Source organism: Balaenoptera ricei, chromosome 1, assembly GCF_028023285.1.
Source record: "Balaenoptera ricei isolate mBalRic1 chromosome 1, mBalRic1.hap2, whole genome shotgun sequence".
In the NCBI taxonomy this organism is placed as follows: domain Eukaryota; kingdom Metazoa; phylum Chordata; class Mammalia; order Artiodactyla; family Balaenopteridae; genus Balaenoptera; species Balaenoptera ricei.
The window spans coordinates 172,632,011-172,659,714 of NC_082639.1; the positions used below are offsets into that span (position 1 = coordinate 172,632,011).

The 27,704-nt window shown below is 38.8% G+C and overlaps 1 protein-coding gene across 4 annotated transcripts in view; it reads right to left on the bottom strand.

Annotated features, from left to right (window-relative positions):
* The window catches only part of MIA3 (MIA SH3 domain ER export factor 3), a 79,043-nt gene that overhangs the window by 12,573 nt on the left and 38,766 nt on the right, over window positions 1-27,704 (bottom strand). For 2 of the 4 annotated variants that reach the window (XM_059942091.1, XM_059942082.1), the window contains exons 5-19: window positions 26,116-26,277; window positions 23,710-23,855; window positions 10,483-10,557; window positions 8,935-9,066; window positions 5,947-5,968; window positions 5,145-5,233; window positions 4,679-4,756; window positions 4,482-4,592; window positions 3,077-3,148; window positions 2,793-2,897; window positions 1,977-2,099; window positions 1,756-1,867; window positions 568-623; window positions 387-477; window positions 102-240 (exon numbers count right to left, since the gene is read on the bottom strand). In XM_059942091.1, coding sequence (XP_059798074.1) covers window positions 102-240; window positions 387-477; window positions 568-623; window positions 1,756-1,867; window positions 1,977-2,099; window positions 2,793-2,897; window positions 3,077-3,148; window positions 4,482-4,592; window positions 4,679-4,756; window positions 5,145-5,233; window positions 5,947-5,968; window positions 8,935-9,066; window positions 10,483-10,557; window positions 23,710-23,855; window positions 26,116-26,277 — 1,513 coding nt within the window. Of the gene's footprint in view, window positions 1-101; window positions 241-386; window positions 478-567; window positions 624-1,755; window positions 1,868-1,976; window positions 2,100-2,792; window positions 2,898-3,076; window positions 3,149-4,481; window positions 4,593-4,678; window positions 4,757-5,144; window positions 5,234-5,946; window positions 5,969-8,934; window positions 9,067-10,035; window positions 10,329-10,482; window positions 10,558-23,709; window positions 23,856-26,115; window positions 26,278-27,704 lie in introns of those variants that run through there. The other 2 variants (XM_059942085.1, XM_059942097.1) reach the window with 2 other exon arrangements.

The window sequence follows — 27,704 nt, forward strand, 5'->3', positions numbered from 1 at the left end:
AAAAACTATAAACAGTCTTTAAAAAAGACAAGATTATCTACAGTAGTACAGACATTTAGTTAGATGACAATATTGTTAACAATGAACCACGAAAACCTTACTTTTGCAGAGCCATCTCCTTCTGCTGATAGAGCTCATTCAGAATCTCCACTTTCTGCCTCAGTGTTTTGCATTCATCTTCCAGTACAGCTTTGGCAGACTGCAGAGAACTGCGATCCTCCTCTAATTTCTTTATTTGGTCTGTAAGGGATAAAACATTTGCACTTTGTGTGCACAAGAACTGGAGAACTTGCTGAAGAGGCCAGCGTTAAGAGGGGTGAGAACATGCAAACAGGAAGCCACTCTTTATTTTTCCAGTGGCAATTTCTTTTCAAGAAGCAACCTACCTTCCAGGTTACATTTAGTGGACATGGAGGCTCTAAGTTTAAATTGTAAAAGTTTTAGATCCTCTTCAACTACTGATATTGCAGTCTGTGTCTAAAATTTGCAGAAGAGAGAAACAGTCTTAAAAGTGAGGCATAGTAAGAATTCACAGGCACTTATAGTACTCTATAAAAAGGATTATACCCGGGAAATGTCCATCATCTGCTTAATCTGCTTTTTCACCTTCTCACTCCGGTCACCTAAAAAACAAAAGGATTTCAGTGCTCTTTCCTTCCTTGCTGTTTAACTATATTTTCTTGATTTCCCCCAAACAATTATCATGTTCAAACATTCAATGAAAGAACAAACTAACCAAAAGAACGGATTCAGCTATTTGACTTTTAAGAGATGTGCAAACTTAGGTTGAAAAAACGAATTCCCAGTTTGTACAATAAAAATATTATCCATGCTGTACTTGAGCAAGAAGGGATATGTGAAGCAAAGCTCTTTCTTCTCTCTCCGATCTACCAGCCCCTAGTCAAATATCTTATTTAGAGAGACTCATTCCTCTGCTCTCCCCTTGAATCGGCTACCAGGTGTAGTTTAAAACACCCACAATGTGAACAATATCCAACTTGGGATAGAGTGTCTACAAACATTTCTCTCATCAGTAAACACTCTTTCCCTTTAGCCTCCACTCCAACTGCTTAGTTAAGTTTACGGCTCCAACCACTCGGTACTTTTGAAACTGGTTGTGGCCCTAACACCACAGAGCTACAGAAATGAGAAGCATGAAGTTCAGAAAGCAGTTTCTCCTACTGAGGAGTGTTCGGCACACAGAGCTGGGAGGCAGGACTGCTGCCGCTCTGGCTCCAGTGCGTGCCTACTGCTGAACCGCAAGCCAGCAGCCCACCTCTGCCCCACGCATACAGACCTGTACCGTCGTCCCTTGGTAGCCACAAGAGACTGGCTCCAGGACCCCTCCCCCGCCCCCCACAGGAAACCAAAATCCGTGGATGCTCAAGTCCCTTATATAAAATGGCACAGCATTTGCATATAACCTACACACATCTTCCCACATACTTCATCTCTAAGTTTCTTATAATACCTTATACAATGTAAATGTTACGTAAACAGCTGCTGGCATGCAGCACACTGAAGTTTTGCTTTTTTGAACTATCTGGAATTTTTTTTCTCCAAATATTTTTAAACTGCAGTTGGGTGAATCCACGGATTTGAACCCACAGATTCGGAGGGCCAACTGTACAAATTCAGTGACAGGCGTCTACAGCTTTAACCCGAAAGAGGAAATTCAGACCGCTGAAAAAGGCATCAGTGTACTTAGAGACTAGAAGGCAAAAAGAGGTCCAACCTCCCTGAAACCAATCTTACCTCCCACTTCTCCATTTGCTAATTCATCTGATTCATTTCCTCCTTTATTTTGACCCTCAGATTCAGATTCACAATCTAACTGATTCAACTGTGTAATGCAATTAGTCAAAGCCTAGAAAAGAAGCAAAAGGATATTTATTAGAATGAGCCTCTCAATTTCAATTACCCAGATTCATGAGAATTCATGAGAATTAAGCATGTATTCAGGAGAATGAACTCACATTAATATTATCATCTTTGTGAGTGAGAGCTACTTCCAAATCTTTCTGAGACTTCTCAAATGATCTGATTTGTTCACTGAGCTCAGCATGTGATTTACTCCAGTCTTTGATTTCTTGCTGCAACTGGAAAGTTAAAACACATGAATTTCTAAACGTTATGGCTTTTGCACTGGAGACAGCAAGACCACAAAAAATGAGCCAGGGAAGCAGGGAGCCATGCTTCTCCTTGGCTCGTCATTAGGGACTATACTATGGCCTTGGTTAAGGGAGAGGGGAGAGTGACTCCATCCCTTAGAACTGCAGTGAGAACCTAAGAGCCATCAAGGACACTGATCTAGTGCATTGCATCCTTCAGGAAATTGCAGCCAGTTCAAATAATTCACTTCCAGTAGGAACAGAAGGGCACGTCTCACTGCCTACCAAGTCCAGACTCCAGATCATGTAACCATCCCTTGGTCAGAGAAACAGTAACTGCTCAAAGGAGGCTAATAAATACCTAATTCTTTGGCCTAAGAAGCAAGTCCATCACCCTCTTGAGGCTATTCAAGTTAATAATTGGCTGGTGCTGGATGAGACAAAGACTAAACATTCTGATAGCTGCAAGGAATTGTACAAAAGAACAGAAAACCTAGAACAGATGGAGAATGTACACATGCACTCAATTTGGGAAGCGCAGTTTAAACTCTGCATATCTAAAAATTGAATCCTGCATACATACTTCATTTCCTTAAAAACCATATCCAAGAAAAGATATTCAAGAGGTAATGATATTTGGTTTTCTAGTTTACATAATCTATGACGTTAACGTTCCGTTACCTGCTCTTTCTTCTTCTTAAGTCTAGCATTTTCTTCTTGAACGCGATGGCATTCAGACTTCACTTTCTCTTCACTAAGTTTAGCTTCATTAAGGGCAATTTGAACCTAATGCAAAACACTCCTATTAGTGCAATAATTCCAAAGAAAAACACAAAAAAAGTTACTTTCCCAATTAGACATACGGTTTTTGTCTTTTGCATTTTCTAGCACACATCAAATGTTTGCTCCTCGAAATACCAAGACATCATATTAATATATCTTGCAGGAAGTGTAGAGCGCTTTACCTCTGAAAATTCTGAGGCATTCATTGAAATAACATCTTTTAACTTCTCTACAGATTTCTTGTTTTCTGATATCTGCCATGGGGAAAAAGAACACAAAAATGTATTAGAATTTCAGTAGAAACACTGGGATATATGATAAAAAGAAGAAACATTAACAAAACACATCCCAGAGCCATCCCCTAGATATCAGGTAAAAGCAGATGATCCAGTCTTGGCCTAGGAGAAAAGTCAACAATGTAAAGACATGAGGAAAGAAAATACTGAAGACATAAATATTTCATACCATCCACAACTTTCCTAGTTATGAAATAATGTGGTACATGACGAGACAAGAAAGTCAAAGGAAAGAAAATGAAAAAAAATTCAAGTAAACCAGTTCAAATCAGTGATTTTTCCTAGTGGTAGAGACAAAAATCCCAAGGTCCCTTAAAAATTCTCTTGCTAAACTAAAAATGGCTGGACTTGAGGGGGAAGAGCCAAATCTCAGATACAGAATTCCACAATTTATCAAGGAATGTGTCGAGGAGATGGAGCATAACTCCTCACTCTGTAACTGTGGGTTGTGCACAGTAACTTCCCTCCAAAGAGCACAATATGCAGGGGATGGAAAAAGGGTAACTTCATAGCAGAGAGACCTGGCAAATACTACCTCAGCCAGCTGATCAAGCTTAACTGGGTGTGCAATACATGGGAACCCTCTCTACTATCTTTCCAACTTTTATGTAATCCAAAAACTGTTCTAGGGACTTCCCTGGTGGCGCAGTGTTAAGAATCCGCCTGCCAATGCAGGGGACACGGGTTCGAGCCCTGGTCCGGGAAGATCCCACATGCCGCGGAGCAACTAGGCCCGTGCGCCACAACTACTGAGCCTGCGCGTCTGGAGCCTGTGCTCCGCAACAAGAGAGGCCGCGATAGTGAGAGGCCCGCGCACCGCGATGAAGAGTGGCCCCCGCTCGCCGCAGCTAGAGAAAGCCCGCACGCAGAAACGAAGACCCAACTCAACCAAAGATAAATAAATAAATTAATTAAATTAAAAAAAAAAACTGTTTTAGCATTTAAAGTTTATTTTTAGAAAAGAACCATGCAAAAACAAATCAAAACAAACTACTAAGACCACTCAAAGGGGCAACTATTTCTTATTTGCTCTACATGTTTCAAAGGGCAGAGCCAAGCAATATGAAAATTACCCAGGGCTGAGGACAAAAATACTTCCGAGGCCTGTAAAATTAATAACTTGGGGTATTAGCATTTAAAATTCCACGAAAATGCATAGAAGTAGGTTCAACTTCCCTGACTCCCAATATTATTCTAGTTAAAGCACGGGAAAATGCAGAGTTCATCTCACCCAACCTACAAAATAGTTCAAAAGCCAATTTACAGTAACACATAACAGCAAAACTCTCACCAAGTCCTGATTCTTCGCATTCTGTTCTCTCTCAGATTCTAACATAGCACGCAAACTTTTAGCTGTGTCACCCAGCATTTCATTAGTTTCTTCAAGATTCTTGATTTTATCCTACAAAAAAAGGTATTAATAATAATTACTCATTATTTTTCTTTTGTCTTTAGAATGTAATCTCAAAAAAGAGAAGGGATTTTTACCTTAAATCTAATTGCTTCGTCAGAGAGAATCATGTTTTGTTTCTTGGTTTCTTGAACATGCTTCTTTGATTCCTTGATCTAAATAAAATAAAGCATTCAAAATTTAGAAACATAAATTATAGTGCTACCAAAACTTATCTCCAGGACTTCCCCGGTGGTTCAGTGGTTAAGACTCTGCACTTCCACTGCAGGGGGCACAGGTTCGATCCCTGGTCAGGGAAGAACCCACATGTCGGGCCACACAGCCAAAAGAAAAAAAAAAACTTATCTCCAAATAGGAGATCCCTCAGAGAAGAAAGCAGTACTTTACACATATGATGATTGCTTCACATTTGGATAGTTTGTAAGAGATAAAAAAAATTTTTAAATATGACTTAAAAACACCATAACAACTGAACTGTAAGACAGGAGGAAATAATTCGAGCTGGAACCACAGGGGGAAAAAAACTAAAAGAATAATTAATACCTTCTGCTCATAACTTGATAATGTTTGTACAAGTTCTGCATTTTCTTTCATGATATTCTTCAACTTCTCAGAAATCTGCTGTTCAGTGACTAAAAAGGGGGGGAAATCCATAAAATCATCAAAAATTGAATTACCCAATGCATTAGCAGCAAAAACATGCTATCTGGCACTCTGAGGGAAATGAACTCAGCGTAACTATTATGCCTTTAAAAAGCAAACTGTAGTTAACAGCATTAAGGGTGTAAAAATATTAAAATTTAAGAAAAACATAATAAGAACCCTTACTTCAATGAGATTCCAATTTAAACTTATTTCAAAGACAGGAAATACAGTAAAATGTTTTAGCTCAATGTCTTTCCCCTTCATGAGCACTGCTCTTCTCAGAAAATGGGGTCATTTCAAATATATGCCATTTGTAAACAGAAACAGAAAATGCCAGCATATTGACGTATCTCTATTCCTCAAATTATCTACTTAAATACATATTTACTGTACTGAATAAACCATTAGCACAGGAACACTGTTCACAGGTAATAAATTGCACTAGTTCAACATTCAAAGTCAATCTGCCCAAGCCGAATCCTCTTCTCCCTGCTGCCACCTCAACTCCTATCTCATCTACTAGCATCTCCATCTACTCTGTCATCTAAGCTAGCAACCTAGGATTAGTAAAATGTTCAAGAGTTAGTAAGTCAATCAGAGATCAGAAGTCACCATATCTACTTTTAGCTTACACAAAACTCATATCAAATACCAATACTGAGGGAATAGTACAAATAACAAAATAAGCCTGAATATTTACCTTGATATACTCTATTCTTTACCTAAAAGAGAGAGAAATAAAGTTAAACTTGATGTCAAGACATCTTATTAATAGAAATATTATAGTTCTTAACACAATAGTCAAATCATAACAGAATGAAAATTTAATAATGGTTTGGTTCAGCATAAGGATCCACAGGATTAAAAAATAAGAAAAGGCTAAAAAATATTTCAAATTCAATTGGTAGTGATACTTCATTAATAGTTTCTGATAGATAAAAGCACGAAGGTAAATACTTTATTTCTGCAACTAAAGATACATTCACAGGGACTTCCCTGGTGGTGCAGTGGTTAAGAATCCGCCTGCCAATGCAGGGGACACAGGTTTGATCCCTGCTCCGGGAAGATCTCACATGCCATGGAGCAGCTAAGCCCATGCGCCACAACTACTGAGCCTGCGCTCTAGAGCCCGCGAGCCACAACTACTGAACCCGCGAGCCACAACTACTGAACCTGCGTGCCACAACTACTGAACCTGCATGCCACAACTACTGAAGGCCGGGGGCCTAGAGCCCATGCTCTGCAACAAGAGACGCCACCACAATGAGAAGCCCGCACACTGCAATCAAGAGTAGCCCCCGCTCACCACAACTAGAGAAAGCGCACACACAGCAATGAAGACCCAACGCAGCCAAAGATAAATTAATTAATTAATTAAAAAAAAAAGATACGTTCATGTATCTTTTCAATGAGCACCAATCTTATTAAATGAGCACTTAAGTTCCATAATGGAAAGGGATTATTATATATATGGAAGTTGCTAAGAGAGCAGATCTTAAAAGGGAGGAAAAGGGGAAAAAAGATCTTGTAACTATGTATTGGTGATGGATGTTAATAACTAGACTTATTGGCAATCATTTTGCAATATATACAAATATCAAATTATTATTTGTACACCTGAAACTAATATAATGTTACTAGTCAATTATTTCTCAATTAAAAAAAGTGAAAAGGAATAATGATTTCATATTAAATATACTAATGCTTCACTTATCCAAATCATTTATTTGACAACCCCAAATAGCCAGAATGAGATCCAGAAACAATAATTGAAAAAGACTCTGAGGAAACAAAATTAAGGGCATGATTGTTGTACTAAGATATGCCTCTTTCATCAGAAAACATCTTAGAATTCCTAATCAAAGTTGGCTACTGGGTGAATTTAGAAATCTAACAGACTGGAGCATCTGATTTTCCGAACCCCCTAAAAATAGCAGTCATAAATCTAAAAGGGAAAAGAAGACTGCTACAGGAAAACACACAAGCAATGAGAGAAATAACAGCTAACATCTTCTACACCATCTCCTAAAGACAGCACCGAATTAGAGGAGAATAAAATCCAAGCAGTACTCAATTTTTTAAAAAGTGTTACTAAATGTCTTTGTAACCCAGAACTTATTTCCCTTGTCAAATGTCATAAATGGTGATGAGATGCTCAGATCAGTCCACAAATCATCCATGATCTCAATATTATTACAGTATCTAATACCATTTTTAATGATGCTGTTACAGGAAACTGCATTCAGAGTTCCAACACAGAAATAAATAACTATTTCTCTGACGTCACAGCCTTGCTAATGAGGGAGTAAGCTTCCTTTATCCTCCTGTCACCCAAATCAACAGGCGAGGGAAAGCAGGAAGATGCAACAAGCAGGCAATGAGAGTAGGGACCGAGGTCCCAAATGTTGAGGTTGCAGGGCAGCAGTTAGGACATAAAGCCTACATAACCTTGTAAAAACCTAAGCCACGTCAGGGTTTTTGAGATGGGAGAATCACGAGTGGGAAGCAGAAAACGTTTTCACCGTTTCCCCTTCTGTTCACCCTTTCTATTCTTTTTCCTTGTATCTGAGGAAAAGCCCCATGAGGTTTAAGGAGTCTGCACAAGAATCCAGGCAAAAGACCCTTCTTTCTAAGTGATTTTACAATCACTTGTGCAAGGAGAGAAAGCTTATTAACAATGATATGTCTGATAAAATTAAGAAATCAGAATAGTCAAGTTTAGAATGCTACTCATCCAATGCTTTTGGCCATTTAATTGTTAAGCTTCAACTGAAACTGAAAGCTTTTCATCTGCAAAGCTCATTTACACAGAATGACTTCTTCCTCAATTATGTTAGATGACCACGAAACAGAATCATAAGCATGTATCTGTACGAGAATACATATATATATATATATAAGCATGAAAGACAAATTATGCACAGAAAAAGACCCTAAGGAATAAAAATTTTAGTAGTGTGTCTTTGGACACTATATAATATGTATTTCCAAATAAAAAGATGTTTTCTGAACACAACAGCACATGATCAAATTAGAAAAATCTGTGAAACAGATATATATAAGGGAAAGGACTGAAAATTTACCTCTTCTCCTGATATATATTTTTACCATGTGCAGCATTTTTTCTGTACGTATATATGCATTTATATAATACACAGTTTATCTACACTTTAAAGTCTTGGTTTCTGCTTTTTTCCACTTAACATTAAATTGTGAGCATTTTCTGTGCCCTAATGTCTTTGGAATAAATAAATTTTAAGAGCTGCCTAATATCTCATTATATAGATGAACAATAATTTAATAACCCCCCCCAACGATGGATCATTTAGTTTCTGTGAAGTTTTCACTCTAATAAACACGGTTCCATTTTTAACACCCTGTACAAGATCTCTAATGTATGATTGGTTACTTCTTTAGAATAGACTATTAGATATGGTATTATACTATATAAAAGGACACGAACATTTTTAAGGCTTCTGATTTATAAACTGAAGTTTTCCCATTGAGATTATACACATGTCGTCTTGTTCACCTATGTCTTTACCAACGAAGACTACACTGTTAGCTTGGATTATAAATATTAATTTGTGTTCAGCTTAGTAACTAAAAAAGAAACAAAAGGGCAAGTGATTATAAAACAGTCCTGTATTTATGAGTCTAAAAGTATATGTTAATTTTATTTACTCACAGCAAGGACAGTTCTCCAGAAGAAAATGGCAAGTGAAACAATTCCTAAGAAGGCAGTGGTGAGTACAGGCTTCCAGGGCAGTCCATAAAAATCAGGCCCAGGCTGAACATCATCAGGCAATGTAGCAACTAGCTGAAATAGAGATATTAGAAATTGTGGGAAACCTGAAAGAAATTTACAATAAAGCAGTCACAGAGAATCATCCGCAGAAATCTAATTCAAACTCCATTAGATAGCTATCCCCTCAAAGTTCTTCAATAGTTTCCACTGCTTCAATAAAAAGAGGATACTGGCAGCTTCCTATTTCTTGTTTGGCTTGACGTATTTTTAAACATTATGAATCTCTCTTTACGTTGAGCATATATTTCCATTTTGCAATAAGCCCTACACATCATGTTGTCCAACACATGGCTCGAATCCCTCTGGATCATACTTTTCTCTTAGCTGGTTTTTATGACTGAAGAAGCCACATAAAACATAAAGTTGAAACATACTATAGAATCTTTTATGGCTGCAAATAAAACCGAAGTGATAATGAACAACGCAAATAATCAGCTTTTCCTCTAAGATTTGAAATCTTAATTGTTTTCTACTCACAGACAGCCAAACGCAGAGAAACTTCAAACACTTCCTGATAACTAACTGGTTTAGATAGACTGCTCTGAATTCAACTGTCTTCTATAAACTCAATGTTTTCATTTTAAATGTTTACTCAAAGACAGCGCACTAAACTCCTGTCTGCTTCTACACGGTTTTCACGGCCCTGTACAAGTTAACTATCATATTGGCCCCATCCCTCAAAGGTGCGGAGGATTACGTGAAAAGCAGCCGTAGGGACGTGATGATGCTCGCTTGCTTTGATCACGACTGTGTACCAGAAAGTAACACAGTGCCTGGCACATCATAAGTACTCAATTAAAAAATGAACACGCGACAAAACCTTCTCAAATACACTCCCACCATCTCCTTAAACAGCACCGAAACGTCCTGCCCGCCTCGGGCCTGACACACTCTGTTTCCACTTCGCCCCGTCAGTCAGTGTACCCGTCCGCTCAGAACTCGTCCACCCTCCTGCCAGAGCTGGGGGCGGGGGCCCGTCACCTCCAGAAGCCTGCCGATGAGGGCTGCGTAGAGCACCGACAGGGGTCCCAGAAGCTCCGGGTCCCCCGGGGAAGAGGTGACAGAAGGCACAGTGGCAGGAACTGAGGCCATCGTGACGGGACAGCGGAGCGGAGGCGACGCTTCCCCGAGGGATGGCACCGGACCCCCTCTGTGTCACCGTTTCCTCCTTCGGAAAGGACCCGGCTCGGGGGCGGAACCTGGGACTGAACTTCGCCTGCCCCGGCCGCTTGCACTTTCGCCCTACTCCTCCTGTAAAACACGTCATCAGACACGGCCCCGGGCGGAAGTACACGAGTCTACGGAGGCCGGGCCCGCCATAGGCGGGGCCGTAGCGGAAGAAACCAACGGTCGAGCGGGGCGGGGGAGCAGAGCGAAGAGACCTCCGCGGAAGAAACCAAGTAACAAGGCGAAGATGAAGGGGCTCACCTGCGGCAGGAACTGGGAGAGAAAGCGCTGTTCCATGGGCCCGGGAGCTTCGAGAAGGAGGAGAGTGGGCGGGGGCTGGGGGAAAGGAGAAAGGCCGGCCACTTAACTCCTGCCCAGAGCTGGCTCCTTTTGTCACCAGGTGCTGAGACGCCGGGCACCTGCCCTAAAATGCCCAGACAGGAGATAAGCCGCTCCCGCTCCCTCTGATGGACCACCCGCTGCCTCGGCCGCCGTCTCCTGGGCCAGGTTCCCTCCCGGCCCGCTCCAGTCCTGCTTGCTTTTGCCCTTCCTGGACTCCAAATGTCCACACTGTCCCACATTCGTGCCGATGCCCCTTTAAAAAGTGTAATTCTAGGGAATCTTGTCATTACCACACCTATGCCAATGAGGTCAGTTCTGGGTCCCGCATTTTAGGTTTATAGGACTTGTGGAAAAGGGCAAGGAAGAGTCTGGAAATTGCGTTCTGAAAGTGGAAGAAACTAAGGATATTTAACCTGGGGGGGAAAACGATGTTTGCAGATCTTTAAAGGTATGTCTATGAGTTGAATATAAAGCCAATTCATTAGAACAATCAAGCAGGAAAAGCCTGAAAAAGAAGGGCATGGCATGGGTGGAAGGTAGGCAGGCGGTTGAAGCAGGCTCTGTAATTAAAACAGTCTGGTACTGGCCCAATAATACAGACAGACAGACCATGGAACAGAACAGAAAATCTAGAAATAGGCCCAACTGCGTTGGCAACTCAGCATACAGTAGGAGTCAGTTGGGGGGAAAACAGACTTTTTAATAAGGTGGTGTTGGCCTAACTGGATAACCAAATGGAAAATAATAAAAATTCGATCTTTTTCTCACTATTCACAAGAATACATGCCAAATGGGTCAGAAACCTGAATGTAAAAAATGAGAACTACTACAAAAAAAATATGGATGTATTATGAGCGAGCAAAACCTTCCTAATTAGGTCTCAAAATCCAAGGGAAAAGATTTGTAACCTTGATTACTCGGAGAGAAAAAAAAAAAGTGTCCAGCCCGTGGACACAAAAATACAAAATAAGCAAAGCCTGACAATGAAAACCTGCGGAAAAAATATTTGTAACATATTACAAAGGGTTATTCCTAAAATATAAAGAACTTTACAAATAGAGAAAATGGCCAGCAAACCTATAGTAAAATGAGCTGAAAAAATGAATAGATAGTCCTCAGGAAAAGAAGTAGGAATAGCTCACAAACAGGGAACCATGCTCTGTCTCACTCATAATGAAAGAAATACAAATTAAACCCACACTGAGATACCATTTCTCACTTATATTGGCAAGATCCAAACATTTGACAACATATTCTCTTAGAGAATGCAGAGGAAATGGGTACTCTTATGCATTGCTGATCATTATACAAAATGATAACAACCCCTATGAACAGTAATCTGGCAACGTCTCCCAAAATTACCTGTGTAATTACCTACTGATGCAACAATCCAACTTCTAAAGTTCTATCTCAAAGATACTAGAACTATAACAACAAATGCTGGAAAGATATATGCACAAAACCATGTTATTCCAGCATTATTTATAATAACAAAAGACTGGAAATAACCAAACTGTCCATCGACAGAAGAGTTGCTGAATACACTACAGTATACAGTTGACCACTGAATGACACAGAGGTTAGGGGTACAAACCCACTGAGTAGTCAAAAATCCCCATACAATTTATAGTCAGTGGGCCCTCCTTATGCGAGTTTCCTTGGTATCCTTCTGCATCTGAGGATTCAACCAACTGCAGACTGTGTAATACTGTAGCATGCATTTAGTGAAAACAATCCGCGTATAATTAGGGATCCAAAGAATTCAAACTCGTATTGTTCAAGAGTCAACTGTACTACTAAACTGGAAAAAAGAAATCAAATAATTCTATATACTGCTAGGGTATGATGTCCAGAATATACATATCTTTTTAAAAGGGGGTGGAGAAAAGTATATTTTTATCTAAAAAAATAAAAGGAGAAATTATTTTTTTTACAGCTTTGAGGTAAAACTGACATGCAGTAAACTGCACATATTTAAAGTGCACATCTGGATGAGTGCATCTGTGAACCCATCATCACATTCAAGATAATGAACATATCCTTCACCTCCAGAAGTCTCATCTCCTTGGTAACCCTACCTCCCACCACCTGTCACAGAATTTCTGTCCTAATGGATTAGTCTGCATTTCCTAAAGGTTTATATATATGGAATAATTCACTGTGTATTCTATTTTCTCTGGCTTCTCTCACTCAGTATAAATTGAGATTCATTCATGTTGCTGCATGTATCAATAGGTCATTAGTTTTTACTGCTGAGTAGTGTTTCATTGTAGGGATAAACCACAATTTATTTACTTACTCACCTGCTGATAGACATTTGGGTTTTTTCCAGTTTTTGACTTTTACAAATTGAGCTGCAATGAAGATTGACATACAAGGCCTTCTATGGATGTATAACTTATCTTTCTTTGGGGTAAATGCTTAGCAGACGGACGGCTGGATCGTCTGACAGGCATATGTCCACCTTTCTAAGAAACTGACAAAATGTTTTCCAAGGTGGTTGTACCATTTTAATATCCCCACCAGCAGTGTATATTTCCAGTTCCTCCACATCCTCTCCAACACTTGGTCTTTTTAATTTTAGTCATTCTATTGTGTGTGCAGTGATAACTCAGGGTGGTTTAAATTTGCATTTCCCTCATAATTAATGATGTTGAGCTTTTTTTTTTTTTTACTGTGCTTATTTGCTGTCCACATCACATATCTTCTTTGGTGCTGTTATTTTACTGGGTTATCAGTTTTCTTATTAATGAGTTTTGAGAGTTCTTTATATATTTGGGATATAAGTCCTTTATGAGATATATGCTTTGCAATGATTCCTTCCTAGTCTGTGGCTTGATATGATTAAGTTTAAGCCTAGCATCTTTTTTTTTTTTTTTCTATTTGTCCCATCTGTTCTTTGTTCCCTTTTTCCCTGATTCTGCCTTCTTTTGAATCAAGCCTTTTAATGATTTTATTTTATCTCCTTTGTTGGTTTATTAGCTATAATTCCTTGTTTTGTTATTCTAGTGGTTACTTCAGAGTTTATACTATACATCTTTAACTTATCAGTCTACCTTCAAGTGATACTATACTACTTCATATATGCAATAAGAATTTTACAAGAGTTATTACCACTTCTCCCTCTCCTGACCTTTAAACTATTGTTGTCATACGTTTTATTTTTACATATTTTCTAAACCCCAAAGTACATTAATAATATTTTTCTTTAAACAGTAAATTAACTTTTAAAGATATTTAAATAATGAGATAATGGTTTTATATATTTACCCATATGGCTACCATTTCTGCATTCTTCACTCCTTTGTGTAGCTCCATTATTTCCATCTGTTGTCATTTTCCTTATGCCTAAAGGTCTTCCTTTAACATTTCTTATGGTGCAGATGTGCTGGTGAATTCTTTCAGCTCTTGTATGTTGGAAAAAAAAAATCTTCATTTAATCTTTGTTTTTGAAAATTATTTTGCTGGGTATGATATTGGAGATTAACAATATTGCTCTTGAAGTATATATATATTTTTTTAATTACTTAATTAATTAATTAATTTTTTGGCTGTGTTGGGTCTTTGTTGCTGTGCATGGGCTTTCTCCAGTTGTGGCGAGCAGGGGCTACTATTTGTTGCCGTGCACGGGCTTCTCATTGCGGTGGTTTCTCTTTGTTGCGGAGCACAGGCTCTAGGCACGCGGGCTCAGTAGTTGTGGCACATGGGCTTAGTTGCTCCGCGGCATGTGGGCTCTTCCCAGACCAGGGCTTGAACCCGTGTCCCCTGAATTGGCAGGCGGATTCTTAACCACTGCGCCACCAGGGAAGTCCTTGAAGTATATTAAAAGATATTATTCTACTGTATTTTCTCATTCCTTTTTTCCAAAAAGAAACCTGAAGTCAACCTTATCTTACTTCCTAAAATCTCTTTTCTCTAGCTGCTTTTAAGATTGCTCTTTATCACTTATTTTGATCAACTTGACTATGATATGTCTTGGTGTAGTTTTCTTCATGCTTCTTATACTTGGGTTTCATTGAACTTCTTAGATCTGTGGGTCTATAGTTTTCATAAATTTTGGAAAATTTTCACCCATTATTTCTTCAAATAATTTTCTGGACACCTCTTCTATCCTTTCCTGCAGGGATTCCAGTTATACATTTATTACAGTGCTTGAAAGTGTCCCCACAGCTCACTGATGACCTGTTCATTTTTCTTGAGTCTTTTTTCTACTGTATGTTTCACTCTGGATAGCTTCTATTACTATATCTTCAAGTTCACTAATCTTTTCATCTACAATGTTTAGTCTAATATTAATCCCACCCAGTATATTTATCACCTCAGGCATTTCATTCTTTAGAAGTTTGATTTGGGTCTTTTTTTTTAAAAAAATCTTTCATGTCTCTACTTAAATGGTAATAATAACTGTTTAACATCCTTGCCTAATTCTAACATCTCTGGCAGTTCTTGATTGGTTTTGATTAGCTGATTTTTCTCCTCATAATGAGTCATCTTTTCTCGCCTCTTCGCATGCCTGGTAATCTTTGACTGGATGCCATACATTATGAATAAATGTGATGGTGAATTTTTTATGTCAGTTTGGCTGATCATGGGGTACCCAGATTAAATGTCATTTTGGGATATGTCTGTGTGTGTTTCCAGATGAGATTAGCATTTGAATTGATGGAATCAGTAAAGTACATTGCCCTCTCCAGTGTGGGCATCACCCAATCCACTGAGGGCCTGAATAGAAAAAAATGCAGAAGAAGGAATTTGTCCCTTCTTCCCTGATTTCTTGAGCTGGAACATCAGTCTTCTATTCTTGGTGCTCCTGGTTCTCAGGCCCTCAGACCTAGACTAGAAACTCATCATCAGCTCCCCAGGCCGTTGGACTTTGGACTGATTACAACACCAGCTCTGTGGGGTCTCCAGCTTGCAGACTGCATACTGTGGGACTTCTCAGCCTCCATCTCTGTGTAAGTCAATTCCTTGTAATAAATCTCTTCCTATATGTATATCCTCTTGGTTCTGTTTCTCTAGAGAAACCTAGCTAATACAACAGATATTCTTAAGCTTTGTCCTGGGATGCAGGTAAGTCACTGGGAAACAATCTGATTCTTTTGGGTCTTGCTTTTAAGATTTGTTATGTAAGACATGAGCAACATTTAGTCTGAGGCAAAACCCTTCTGAAACTCTACCCAATTCCCCTAGAATCAGGAGGTACTGTTCCTGGCCCTGTGTCAGCAACTGTTCCCTCTACTCACTGATGTGTCTTCTCTGACCTTGAATAGTCTTGTCACACTCATGTGCTGATCAATACTCTGATGAATACTCAAAGCGGACCTCTCAAATATCCCTAGGGTTCTCTCTCTGTGTAGTGCTCTCCTTTCGGTACTCCGTGCTGTGAATTCTAGCTGCTTTGCTTTCCCTGGACTTTCAGCTCCATCCCCTTAACTCAGGGTTCCTCCTTTCTGTGCCACAGGCTGGGAACTTTCTCAAGGCAATAAAATGTAACAATTGTAGCCCTCATGGCATCTGTTCCCTATCTTTCAGGAATTACTGTCCTTTGTTACCTGATGACTTGAAAATCTTGTTTCATGTATTTTGTCTGAGTTTTTCTTTTTAGCTGTTTCAGTTAGGAGGGTAAAGCTGGTACCTAAAAATCTATCTATCTTGGCTAGATGCAGAAATCATTTGCTTATTTTTTAATGGTAGGGTAGATAATGAAATTAATTTTTAAAATACCTACAGAGGAGGGTATCAACAGGTTGGGTGAAACTAGGACAAAAGTTAGACTTCTCTGAATAGACCTTGTTTTACAAATTGACTTGGGCTCTTGTAAATGTTAGATAATTATAAAATAAAAAATCTTAAAAAACAATCCCTAAAAATTGAAAGCAAATATGAAACAATTAACCTAACTGTGTATCAAGCTGGTGGGAGAACAACATTAAGGAATTATTTCAGGCATACCCTAGTGGGATATAGGTTAAAGACAAAAAGAATTGCAAAACATCCTTGCAGTATTTTCAATAATGTATCGCTGGTGGCAGTGTTGATATTGGTATTTTTAATACTGTTATGTGAATATTGTAAAATAAGGTAAATAATTATGTTGATGTCAGTAAAAACTGAGATTTCCAACACTGGAGAAAGAAAATACAATGTCAGATAGATGTGGTTAGCTTACATTCCACTAGCATCCTTAATTCTGATTGGGAGCATCCACGTGGCATCATGATGAATACTCACATAAGAAAATCCCCACATATTTCCTAGCTTTGTCCTCTAAAAAAGGCCTAGACCTGACGGCCAACTCAAAAGCAGTAAGCAATCTTAGTACCCAGAATGTTGCCTCTAAATACCATTTCCCACTAAAAGGAACCAGCGCTCTTTAGAGAAATAGCTCCTTTGAGATCTGGGCAGAAAATGTACAAAATGAGCTTGGAACATCTAGTTACACTAGAAAGCAAGGAAGGTATCAGTGACCATGAGGTGGTGTCAAAAGGGCCCAGGAGCCAAGCTGAAGAGGCTCCCACTGACCAACAATGGGAGAAATTGAGCACTGATAAGAATAATAACTACAGTGGATTGTAACACACTAAATATTTTCAAATTCATGACATCATAATGATTCTTAAAAAAGAATTAGAAGAGACACACACACAAAAGCCTCTGGGAATCTCTGGATAATGCTGGGAAGACAACTCATTATTTTGAAAACTATTTAAACAGAAAGAATCAAATATTTATACTGCCTTAACTATACACATCAAATCTCAGTGTAAAGCACAGTTGATTGTAAATTTCTCTTTGTAGAAGTATCCCAGCCTTTACATGAAGTAGGAATAATACAGTCAATTACCATTCTGCAGCCTATGATACAGATTTAGTCAATGTTACCAATGACTAGTAACATCAAAAAAAGAGGGAAATCTAGACATTAGCTGCCTTCTGATAGAAGTATACATCTTCTATTATTATGTATTCTTGCCAAACAAAATTGAAACTGAATCTGACTACCAATCTGACCAACCAATTCCCAAGAAATATAAAGAACAAGGGAAAATGTTCAATTGTACTAGAGGAATGCAGTTAGCAAAATCCACACTACGATACCCCCTAGCAGCCAAACCTGTTTCTTCAATGAATACATTGCAACAAACAAAAAAGAGACATCTATAGACAGAGTAACTAATCTGATACTTGCCCTCCCACTGAAAATAACTAGAAAACTGGACAAAATATATGAAAAAAAATAGTTTTTCAGAAACAGAACAATAGGCAGCACACAATTGTGACTCCCGAGAGAAGGGAAACAAATGAGGTGAGCCCTGTGATCACCCAGCTTTCTACCTAGAGGCACTTTCTAGACCTCAGTACAGGCAGGGAGAACCAAAGCAGAGTATACCAGTCTCACTAGGAGGCAGAGATGAGAGCTCAGGGAGACTGAGGTGCCTGAAATATGCAGGGAAAGTTACCAGAAAGATGAGAACTACAAAGAAAGAGTTCCAGAAATCTGCAAGGATGACTCCTTCAGTCTTGGGCTGAACTCAGAGCAGCACCTGTGTAAGCAAGATTCCTTGAGGATCAGCAAAGAACAATTACAGGCAAAAAGAACAACTATAAGGAGGCTGGAAGCTGAACAATTCCCAGTTAACACAGGGCTGGGAGACATTTGTATTTCAGCTAGTCAGCATGAATTAACGTTAATGAATGCCCAAGGTAGTTAGTACATTACAGAAGAATAACATCATCATAGTAGAGAAACACTAGCCGTGGAGTAAAGCCTATACATATACTACACCTCCTAACAGATCTTAAAAATAAGACTAGAAAGGATCAAGCTGATCATCAAGTAACTTAACAGCTTAGCAAAACAAACTTCAATACTTTTTAAAGGAAGCCAGCAAAACCCAGGCATCCAAGAACATTCACATTCACAGTGCCTAGCATCCAAAAAACAAACAAAAACAAACAAACCAAAAAAAAAAAAACTTTAGACATGGAAAAAAGCAGGAAAATGTATCCCATAACTAAGAGATAAGTAAAAACAGACCAAGAAATTGCAAGAGATGACAGAATATTAGCTTTAAAGGGCTTTAAGAGAATCATAAAATATATTTAAGAATTTGTTTTAAATGACCATACTAAGGAGAGAAATGGAAGATATAAAATAGGACTAAGTGGAACCTTTAGAGCTAAAAAATAAAATATCAGGAATAAAAAATTCACTTGATGGGCTTAACAACAGATTAGATTCCATAAAAGAAAAGATCAACGAACTTGAAGACAGCAACAGGAAGTACTTAAACTGAAGCAAAGACATAAAAGGGCTAAAAAAAACAACAAAAAAGAACAGAGCCTCAGTGACCTGTGGAACTACATAAAGTAAGCTAACATATGTATAGTTAGAGTTCTAGAAGCAGAGGCAAGAGAAAGGGGACGCAAAAATTTTTTGAAAAAATAATGTGAAAACTCATAGAACTGTACACAGAAAGGGTGAATTTTACTAGATGTAAATTATGCTTTAATTAATCTGACTTTTTAAAGAGGTGTGTTTATTCACAGATGACATGATCATCTACACAGAGAATCCTATGAAATCTACAACTCCCTCTAGAAATAATAGATAATTCAGTAAATAAGTACTAAGATATTAAGTAAATAATAAGTAAATTTAGTACGGTACAAGGTCAACATACAAAAGTCAACTATATTTCTACACATCAGCAAAAAAAGTAACTGTAAACAAAACGTAAAAAAGATACCATTTACAACATCAAAAACCATGAAATACATGGCATACATAAACAAAATACACATGAAACTTGTACAGTGAAAACTACAAATCATTGTTTAGAGAAATTGAAGATCTAAATGAATGTAGAGATGAACTTAATTAGAAGCCTTAATATTTGTTGATATCAGTTCTTCCCAAACTCATCTATAGATTCAATATAATAACAATCAAACTCTCAGCAAGCTTTTTTGTAGAAACTGATAAGTTGATTCTAAAATGTACATGGAAATGCGGTAGCCAAAACAATTTTGCAAAAGAACTACCTGACTGTGAGACCTATTATAAAGCTGTAGTAATTAAAAGCGTGTGGTATTGTCTTAGGACAGAAATAGAGATCAGTGGAACAGAATAAAGTCCAGCAAGAGACATGCATATATGGTCAACTGATTTCACCTCAAGGTGCCAAGTAATTTGAAGGGGAAAGAAATGGTATGGGAGCAAATGGATATCCATTTGGGGGGGAAAAAAATGAAACCTGACCTTTACCTCACATCATTCACAAAAATTAACTCAAAATGGAACATAGACTTAATCATGAAAGGAATAACTATAAAACTTCTAGAAGAAAACATGAGAAAATATTCACGTCGTTGGAAATGCCCAAGATTCCTTAGGCAGGAAGTAAAAAGCACTTTACATAAAAGTAAACATTAATAAAATGGTGCTCATCAAAGTTAAAAATTTGCTCTTTAAAAGGCAATGTTAAGAGATTGAAAGGCCAAGCCAGATAAATAAATAAGATAAATAAATAAATAAATAAGAAATTATTTGCAATATGTACTGACAAAGGAGTTGTATCTAAACTATATGAATATAAAGAACTCTTAGACCTTAATATTTAGAAAGAAAAAACCCTAGTTTAAAGGAGGGCAACAAAATAATGCCATTTGCAGCAATATGAATGGACCTAGAGATTGTCATACTGAGTGAAGTAAGTCATTCAGAGATATATGATATCACTTACATGTGGAATCTAAAAAAAGGGTACAAATGAACTTATCTAAAAATAGAGTTAAAGATGTAGAAAACAAACTTATGGTTACCAGGGGGTAAGAAGGGGGGAGGGATAAATTGGAAGACTGGGATTGACATATACACACTACTATATACAGAATAGATAACCAATAAGGACCTGCTGTATAGCACAGGGAACACTACTCAGTACTCTGTAATGGCCTATATGGGAAAAGAATCTAAAAAAGAGTGGATATATGTATATGTATAACTGATTCACTTTGCTGTACACCTGAAACTAACACAACATTGTAAATCAACTGTACTCCAATAAAAATTAAATTGAAAAAAACGTAAATAAATAAAGAGGGGCAAAAGATTTGAAGAGCTATTTCACACATAAACCCACAAAAAAGTATGGCCACATGAAAAAGCGCTCAACATCATAAAGCATCAGGAAATACAATTAAAACCTTAAAGACACGCCCACTAGAATGTCTACAATTTAAGACTGATAATACCAGATGTTAGCAAATATGTGACCAACTGGAAGTTTTAGAAATTGTTAGTGGAAGTATAAAATGGTATAGTCATCCTTGAGAACAGTTTGGCAGTTTCTAAGATAAAATAAACTTACCATGTGACTGGGCAATTTCAATCCTAACTATAAATCCATTTATAACTGTAATTCTACAACAGGAAAAGCTAATCTACATGAGAAAAAGTTTTGTCAGTGGTTGCCTGGAGCAGGTAGTTTGGGGGATATATTGGGAAGGCATGCAAGGGAACTTTTTCAAACGAAGGAAATGTTCCGTATTTGCTTATGGTTGTTTTTACACGGGTGTATACATTTGTTAAAACTCACTGAGCCATATTCCTAAAATGGGTACACTTTGTTATATGTAATATATGTCTGATTAAAGTTGATTTAGGGCATATATCAACCCCTTATAACTTTTGGACTTCAACAAGATCCCAAATTAAGTAAGAACAATTTTAAAAGGAGGGGAGAGGATTTTGAAATGTGTCAAATAATGGGTGATATTAAGGAATTACCGTTAAGCTGAGTGATGGGCCCATGATTTCATTTTACTCTTCTCTCTCTTTACTATTACTATTTTGAAATTTTTCCATGCTAAAACACTAAAAAAACCCCACAAATTAAAGCAATAACTTCAAATATTTAAAAGATTACTATATAGAAAAGGAATTAGATTCTAAGAGAAAAAAAATCATATGGAGGAAAATTTGGAGTCAATAAATGAACTAGCCAACAGAGCAATGTGTAGCCTTATAAGGTAGGTTGATCACACTAGTAATTTTTGATGCCCAGACCTCGTAACTACTAGTCAGGGCTGTTCTAGAGGAAATTACTGCAGTTAGTGAGAAGTTGGACTAATTGTTCTCTCTGATCTCTCCAGGCCCTGAGATGCCATTAACTATTGATCTATGCATCTGACTTCTGGTGCAGTTTTTCCAAACAAGTCAGTACCCCATTATTCCCCAGCTCTATCAAATAATTATCTATGCTACTTATTTGATACTTCACGAAAGCGATTTCATGTTTTCCATTTTTCCAATTTTCATATAGATTTGATACACCCCTTTTTAAGCCTTTCAGAAATCAGAATGATGCTTCATACCTCTTAGACTCTTTTATTCCTAGCACAATACTCTGTACATACTGGGCCATCAAAATACTTTCTTGACAATACCTTTCAAATCATTGTTAGTTTGTAACATGCGCCCTTTTCTCTTGCTATTCATGTCTGTGTCTTCTCCCACCATCCCTCAAGCAGAGACTGTATCCTCTACCACATCTGTGTCCCCCAGCCCAGGACTAGAACAGGGCTCCGTGCATATCCACAAATAAAATGAATGAAGAATTCCTCCCACATTTGGAGGCTGTGAAATTTTAGAGGTGATGATGATTCATGCTGATAGCCAAATTTCAATTCCAAGACTGCCTTAATCACTGAAAATTTCATTATTCTAACTGCACAAGTCATGCACACCATCACCGGGGTGGCTTCCACTACCACAACCATGGAGAAAACTGAAAAATGGTTTGGTTTTTTCCTCCATCTTTCCCATCCTGGTGGCCTTTCTCCTGAATTCCCCAGGTATTCAATGTCTTTACACTGCACTCTGACCATCCAAATGAGAAGTAGGCAGGGGATGAGATCCTATAAAATGCCAGGCACTACACGAGACACTTGACATTATCAATTCATTTAATTCTTACAACAACTGGAGTAGGCATTGTCTGCATTTTAAAGATGAGGAAGCTGAGGGTCAAACTTAGTAATTTGCCCAGGCTTCTAAATGACAAACCTGGGATTTGAAACCGGACCATCCTCACTGCGTTTGAAATAACAAAAAATAACCCCTTTTCCTACAAAAGTCTTGAAATAACAGAACCTAAAGGAAAAATATTTTTGTTGGAGACAATACTTTCTCTATAGTTCCAATACTTTCTCTATAGCTATAGCTTTCTCTATAGCTCTATTGTCTCCAAATTCGGAAAGCTTGCTCATTCCCATATTTACCAAGAAGAACGTGGAATTTCAACAAATACCACAAGGGGGCGCTAAGTCCTAAAAAGCTTAAGCTTCTGGACAGATTAAATGTCTCATTTGGATCAGGACTCAGACAGATAAATCTGAATAAATATTCTGCCATAAGTGACTCTAAGAACAAATATGACCATACTTCTTTCCTCCTTAAAGCCTTCAAAGTATCTCCATCCCTAACATCACTTATCATGACACACAACTTCCTTTATGTGTGACCATCTCCCTCCAAAAGACCACGACCCTCTAACTCTATACTTGGATAACACCAACTAACGCTTCCCTGGCTTCCCCAAGTAACCTTTTCTTCATGTCCCAACTCTTCAAACATGCCTTCTTCCGTGTGACTGCATCTCCCCCAGTCCTATTCAACAACAAACTACAAATCAAACTCACATGGGTCCTTCAACCCTGCTCAAAACATGTCTCGGCTAACTTCTGACCTTCTCTGACTGTCCTCCCACCTCAGTGAATTAATTTATTCAACATATTATTCCACCATCAGGTAAATACTTCTCTTCCTTCCCATATCATACAGTGTTTCAAGTCAGTGTCCTTATCGCCTTGCTAGACTGAAAGGTCCTCGAGGGAAGAACCGCGTTTTACAGGTGTGCACACGTCTAGTGCTGGCAGGCAGCACGTCCTTCTCAAGTGCTGAACTGAGCTAAGAACCCACCAACCAACATCACACACCTGCGGCTTGTTTCAGAGGCTACCTTCAAAGGCTCAGGAGTAATTTTCATAAAGACATTTTAAGTTCTTCATCTCATGCTTAAAATCAACTTGAAAACTGCAATGATCAACATTCTATTTGAAGAAATTGTATGTCAGACTTACCGTCTTAGTTAAATAAAACACGAATGAGTATATGAAAAGAATTGCATTTTCCAAAGGTGTGACACGTGATGGTTCTTCAGCATTTGTTTCTAGTTGCTTTTCTGCATCAACAGCATCGATAGGAGTGACTTCTGTTGTAATTATCCCTAAAATTGAGGGAGAAAGCTAATACTTTATTTATGCTTCAGAATAAGATTTGTTTCTCTTCATTTAAAATATTTATTGAGTGCCCACTAAATATCAGTCACTCTGCCTGGATATGTGCTTCTCCTGAAGACAGTTATATAAAAAAATTTCCGGACCCCCATTAGAGCCATCACATCCTCAACTATAAAGTGAACATCACCTCCACCCACTCTACCCACCAGCAGTCCCTCCATCACATCCCTGGCAATGCAACTGCTCTCTGAACAATACAGACTCATGGGGATTGAGAAAACCAGAATTTTATGCTTTTCCCATATACACACCGTCACATTTAACAAACATTTATTTAGCGCTGGTGAAGCACTGTATTAGAAACTTCAGGCAAACAATGAGTAAGAAAAGAGTGTTAGTAAATCTATCCAAATGGATGATCTTTTTTAAATCTGAAAAACTGTAATTCTGAGTTGGTTAAAAACTGATGGATTTCTGTTTCCTTTTATGTGAGAGAATATGTAAATAAACAAAATTGAAAATAAAAAAAAAGAGTGTTAGTTTGCAGACTTGCACCCATACTCAGCACCGGCATCTGGCACCTGGCAGGCACTCAGTAACTGCTTACTGCAATGGATGAATGACAGCTACACAAAAGGGAATATGGTAAACACCAAGAGAGATGAAAGGGAACTGCTTACAAGGTAGGGGGCCTGGCGTGTAGCGCTGTGAAAAAGGTCAAATTCCAGCTGTTCCTGAAAGGATCTCCACATGAGGGGGTGGTAGGGAGGAGATTTCAGGATGAGTTATTTGGGTCTGGGGTGCTTCTTATGAACAGCTAGGAGTCCAAGAAGCAATTAGTGAGAAGTTGGACTAGTTGCCACTCAGATCTCTTCCAGCCCTGAGATTCCATCGCTATTGACCTATGAATCTGACCACTGGTGAGGTTTTCCCAATCAGGTCAGCACCTCAACACCTGAGATGCATGAAGGACCATTTGGGAAGATCAGACTCTAAAGGTAGTTGATGCCATTTTGTGCTGGAACTTAAAGGACAAGGCAAAACCTCTGTTTTTAATTCTGCAAGCAAAATCTTTCCCAACCCTGAATGTTTTTAAGCAAGAGAGTAATAAGTCTTATTGGTATATGACTCATTCTCAACAAGCAGAACCTTTTTGAGTTACAAGAGTTTAGAAGTGGAGAGTATTATACATGAATGCAACATCCTCTGGAACCTAGGAGACCTCTAACATGCCATTTCTTCTCAAATTAGCTGAATTCCTCTTCCTGCTGTGACCTCTCCTATATTTTAAAGGGGGGCAAGTCAGGGGGGCAGCCCAGTGCTGCCAGGCCTGTGGTATCACAGGGTAATGCTTTACCTATGGTTAGAGACCATGACCTCTAAAAACGTAAAACGGTAATGATTCATATTGCCATATTGGATAGACAAAATAACACAATCAGCTGTCATGACTTATTGGTAAAATGAGTGAGCTACACAAAAATTAGAAAGCTGTTGATACTATTACTTGGGTTGCACTCTTTAAAACTTTATTTTTAAAACAACTTTCTCAATCCAGATGAAATGAGTTGCTCTCCCACTGGATGTTTACTGTGCTCAGTGATTAAATACTGTTCACAGGGGTCCGTCTACACTGGGCCATTATGTACTGCAAAAATTCTGTACTGTTTCCTCTCATCTTATAGTATGACGATATCTAGACATAAATATCCCCTCACTGTTTTAAAAGAAACTTCTATGTCCAGGTAGCAAATTAACAAAAGAACTAAGCTACAATGTACTCTATTGGAGGGGAGGGGTGGATGGAGGGAAGACAGAATTTGTGAGTTTCAGAGCAGTGATTCTCAAACTTTAACTTGTAACAGATCAGAATTCCCTGGAGGGCTTGTTAAACAGATTGCGGGTCTCCACCCCCAGAGTTTCTGCCGCTGTTGGTCTGGCAGCAAACTACTGTTTTTGAGCATAAGGCTTTTTAAGAATAGTATTTTAGATTTAAGTTACTTGCATAAGCTAATGCTAGCCAAGCACTGGTTGGTAGGTTAGTTATGGTCTCTGACCTGCTTCCTATGATTGATCTCCATCTGTCTTGACTCCTGCTTTTCTCTGTTAGTTCTGGGATTTCCTACTTTTAATGCATTCACACCTGTGTTATTCTCCCCTCTATTTCCTACCTTTAGCAACAAATCTCCTAGGAGGGCTTCTTTAGGATAGGCTTCTAGTTCGTAGAGAAAAATTAGCAAGCTTTACCTGGGTCTCCAGCTGTCTCAGTATTTGGCTCCTGGGACACTTCTGATGTACCCATGTCACTGGTCACAGGCTGATCCAAGTGGCTGGGCTCTTCAGGAATCTGCATTATAAGAACTTCTGTGTTCTCCTGTGGAATATTCTCCTCCAGCGGTGGTTGTATGTCTATAGGGGAGAAGAACGCACTGGGCTGGCAAAGCTCGAAGACAGCCCCCCTCCAGCAGCCCCTCACCACACATCTCCAGGGCCCCTCACCCCTGCCCTCAGTGTGCTACCATCCCGTGGGGCACAACTGGGCAAGGAAAAAAAGAGTTTCAGTTGCTTTCCTTTCACTTCACAGATGCCTAAGCTACACAATGAAATTGACAAAGAAACCCTCATCCCAGGAATTCCCTGGTGGTCCAGTGGTTAGGACTACTGTGCTTTCACTCTGCCATGGCCCAGGTTCAATCCCCGGTCCGGGAGCTAAGATTACACAAGCCACGCGGCAAAACACACAAACAAAACAAGACAAAACAAAAAAACCCTCATCCTGAAGAATTTCATAAATACATACATTTATGGTAGGGACTTCAATAAGCCTAACTTCTCTTGGCAAACCAACATATGCCCACATAGATAAATGTGCAAAAGGGAATTCCAGTCAAGAGCAGAAATAGGAGACGTCTATTCTACCCAGAAATAACAGACCCCCTTCATACACAAGCATGCTTGTTTCACAGAGCTAGCCCAGAGAAGGGCATTACATACAAAGGCAGCTCGCTGAAGTGCCTTTCAAATATTTTCAAAGTACCTCCAAGAGTCAGAAGGAGTGAACTCATGTCTGTCCCTAAGAGGCTCAGAGCATAGCCCAATGAGACCCACAGCGAAGGTGAATTTCTTTGAAACCTCACAGTTTACCCTGAAAATTCATTTGAGTTTTGCATTCTAATCCAAAATATAGCTGCTTTGATTAAAAGTAAAAATGTTCCCGTCTCCAAATTGGCATTCTGGGAAGATACATTTTTTCTGTGGCTTTATGTCTCCCTGTTAGTCTGCCGTATACCCTCAGTTCAAATGCCTCCATTTGAAAAGCATGGGGACAGAGAAAAGACTATGCAGCTAGCAATCAGCTTATCTAGGATGCTGGCTCAGGGTCAGTTCAATCACTATTTCCTCAACGGCTTCTCCGCCAAGTGCTGTGTTAGAAGGCTCTGCATCCTGGTTTGATCCTTGATTAATCTGCATGCGAGAACCTGAGGGCCTGGTAGAATTGAACTACCTAAGTGACTGCCCTAAAGAGGCAGGAAAGAACATGGCATCCACCAAAGATGAAAGCTGGAGGGAATAAAGAAACTCAGGCAAGGCATCGAGTTAAAAGTTATGCCAGTCAATCCCTGGACAGACAGCAGTTACTCTATGTGTTCAAAAAAGCCCTTTCATGAAACCTGTACGTTGTTAACAGGTCTACTTTGTGCGTCATTTTCTTGCTCGTATCTTTCTCTTTTTATGAAGTTTCCTTTTGAGAATGCTACCAGTCTCACTGTCTAAGGGAAAAGCAGGGCAAGAAATCCTTATCCACGCTCCAGCCTCCAAGAAAGAAGGCGGGAAGG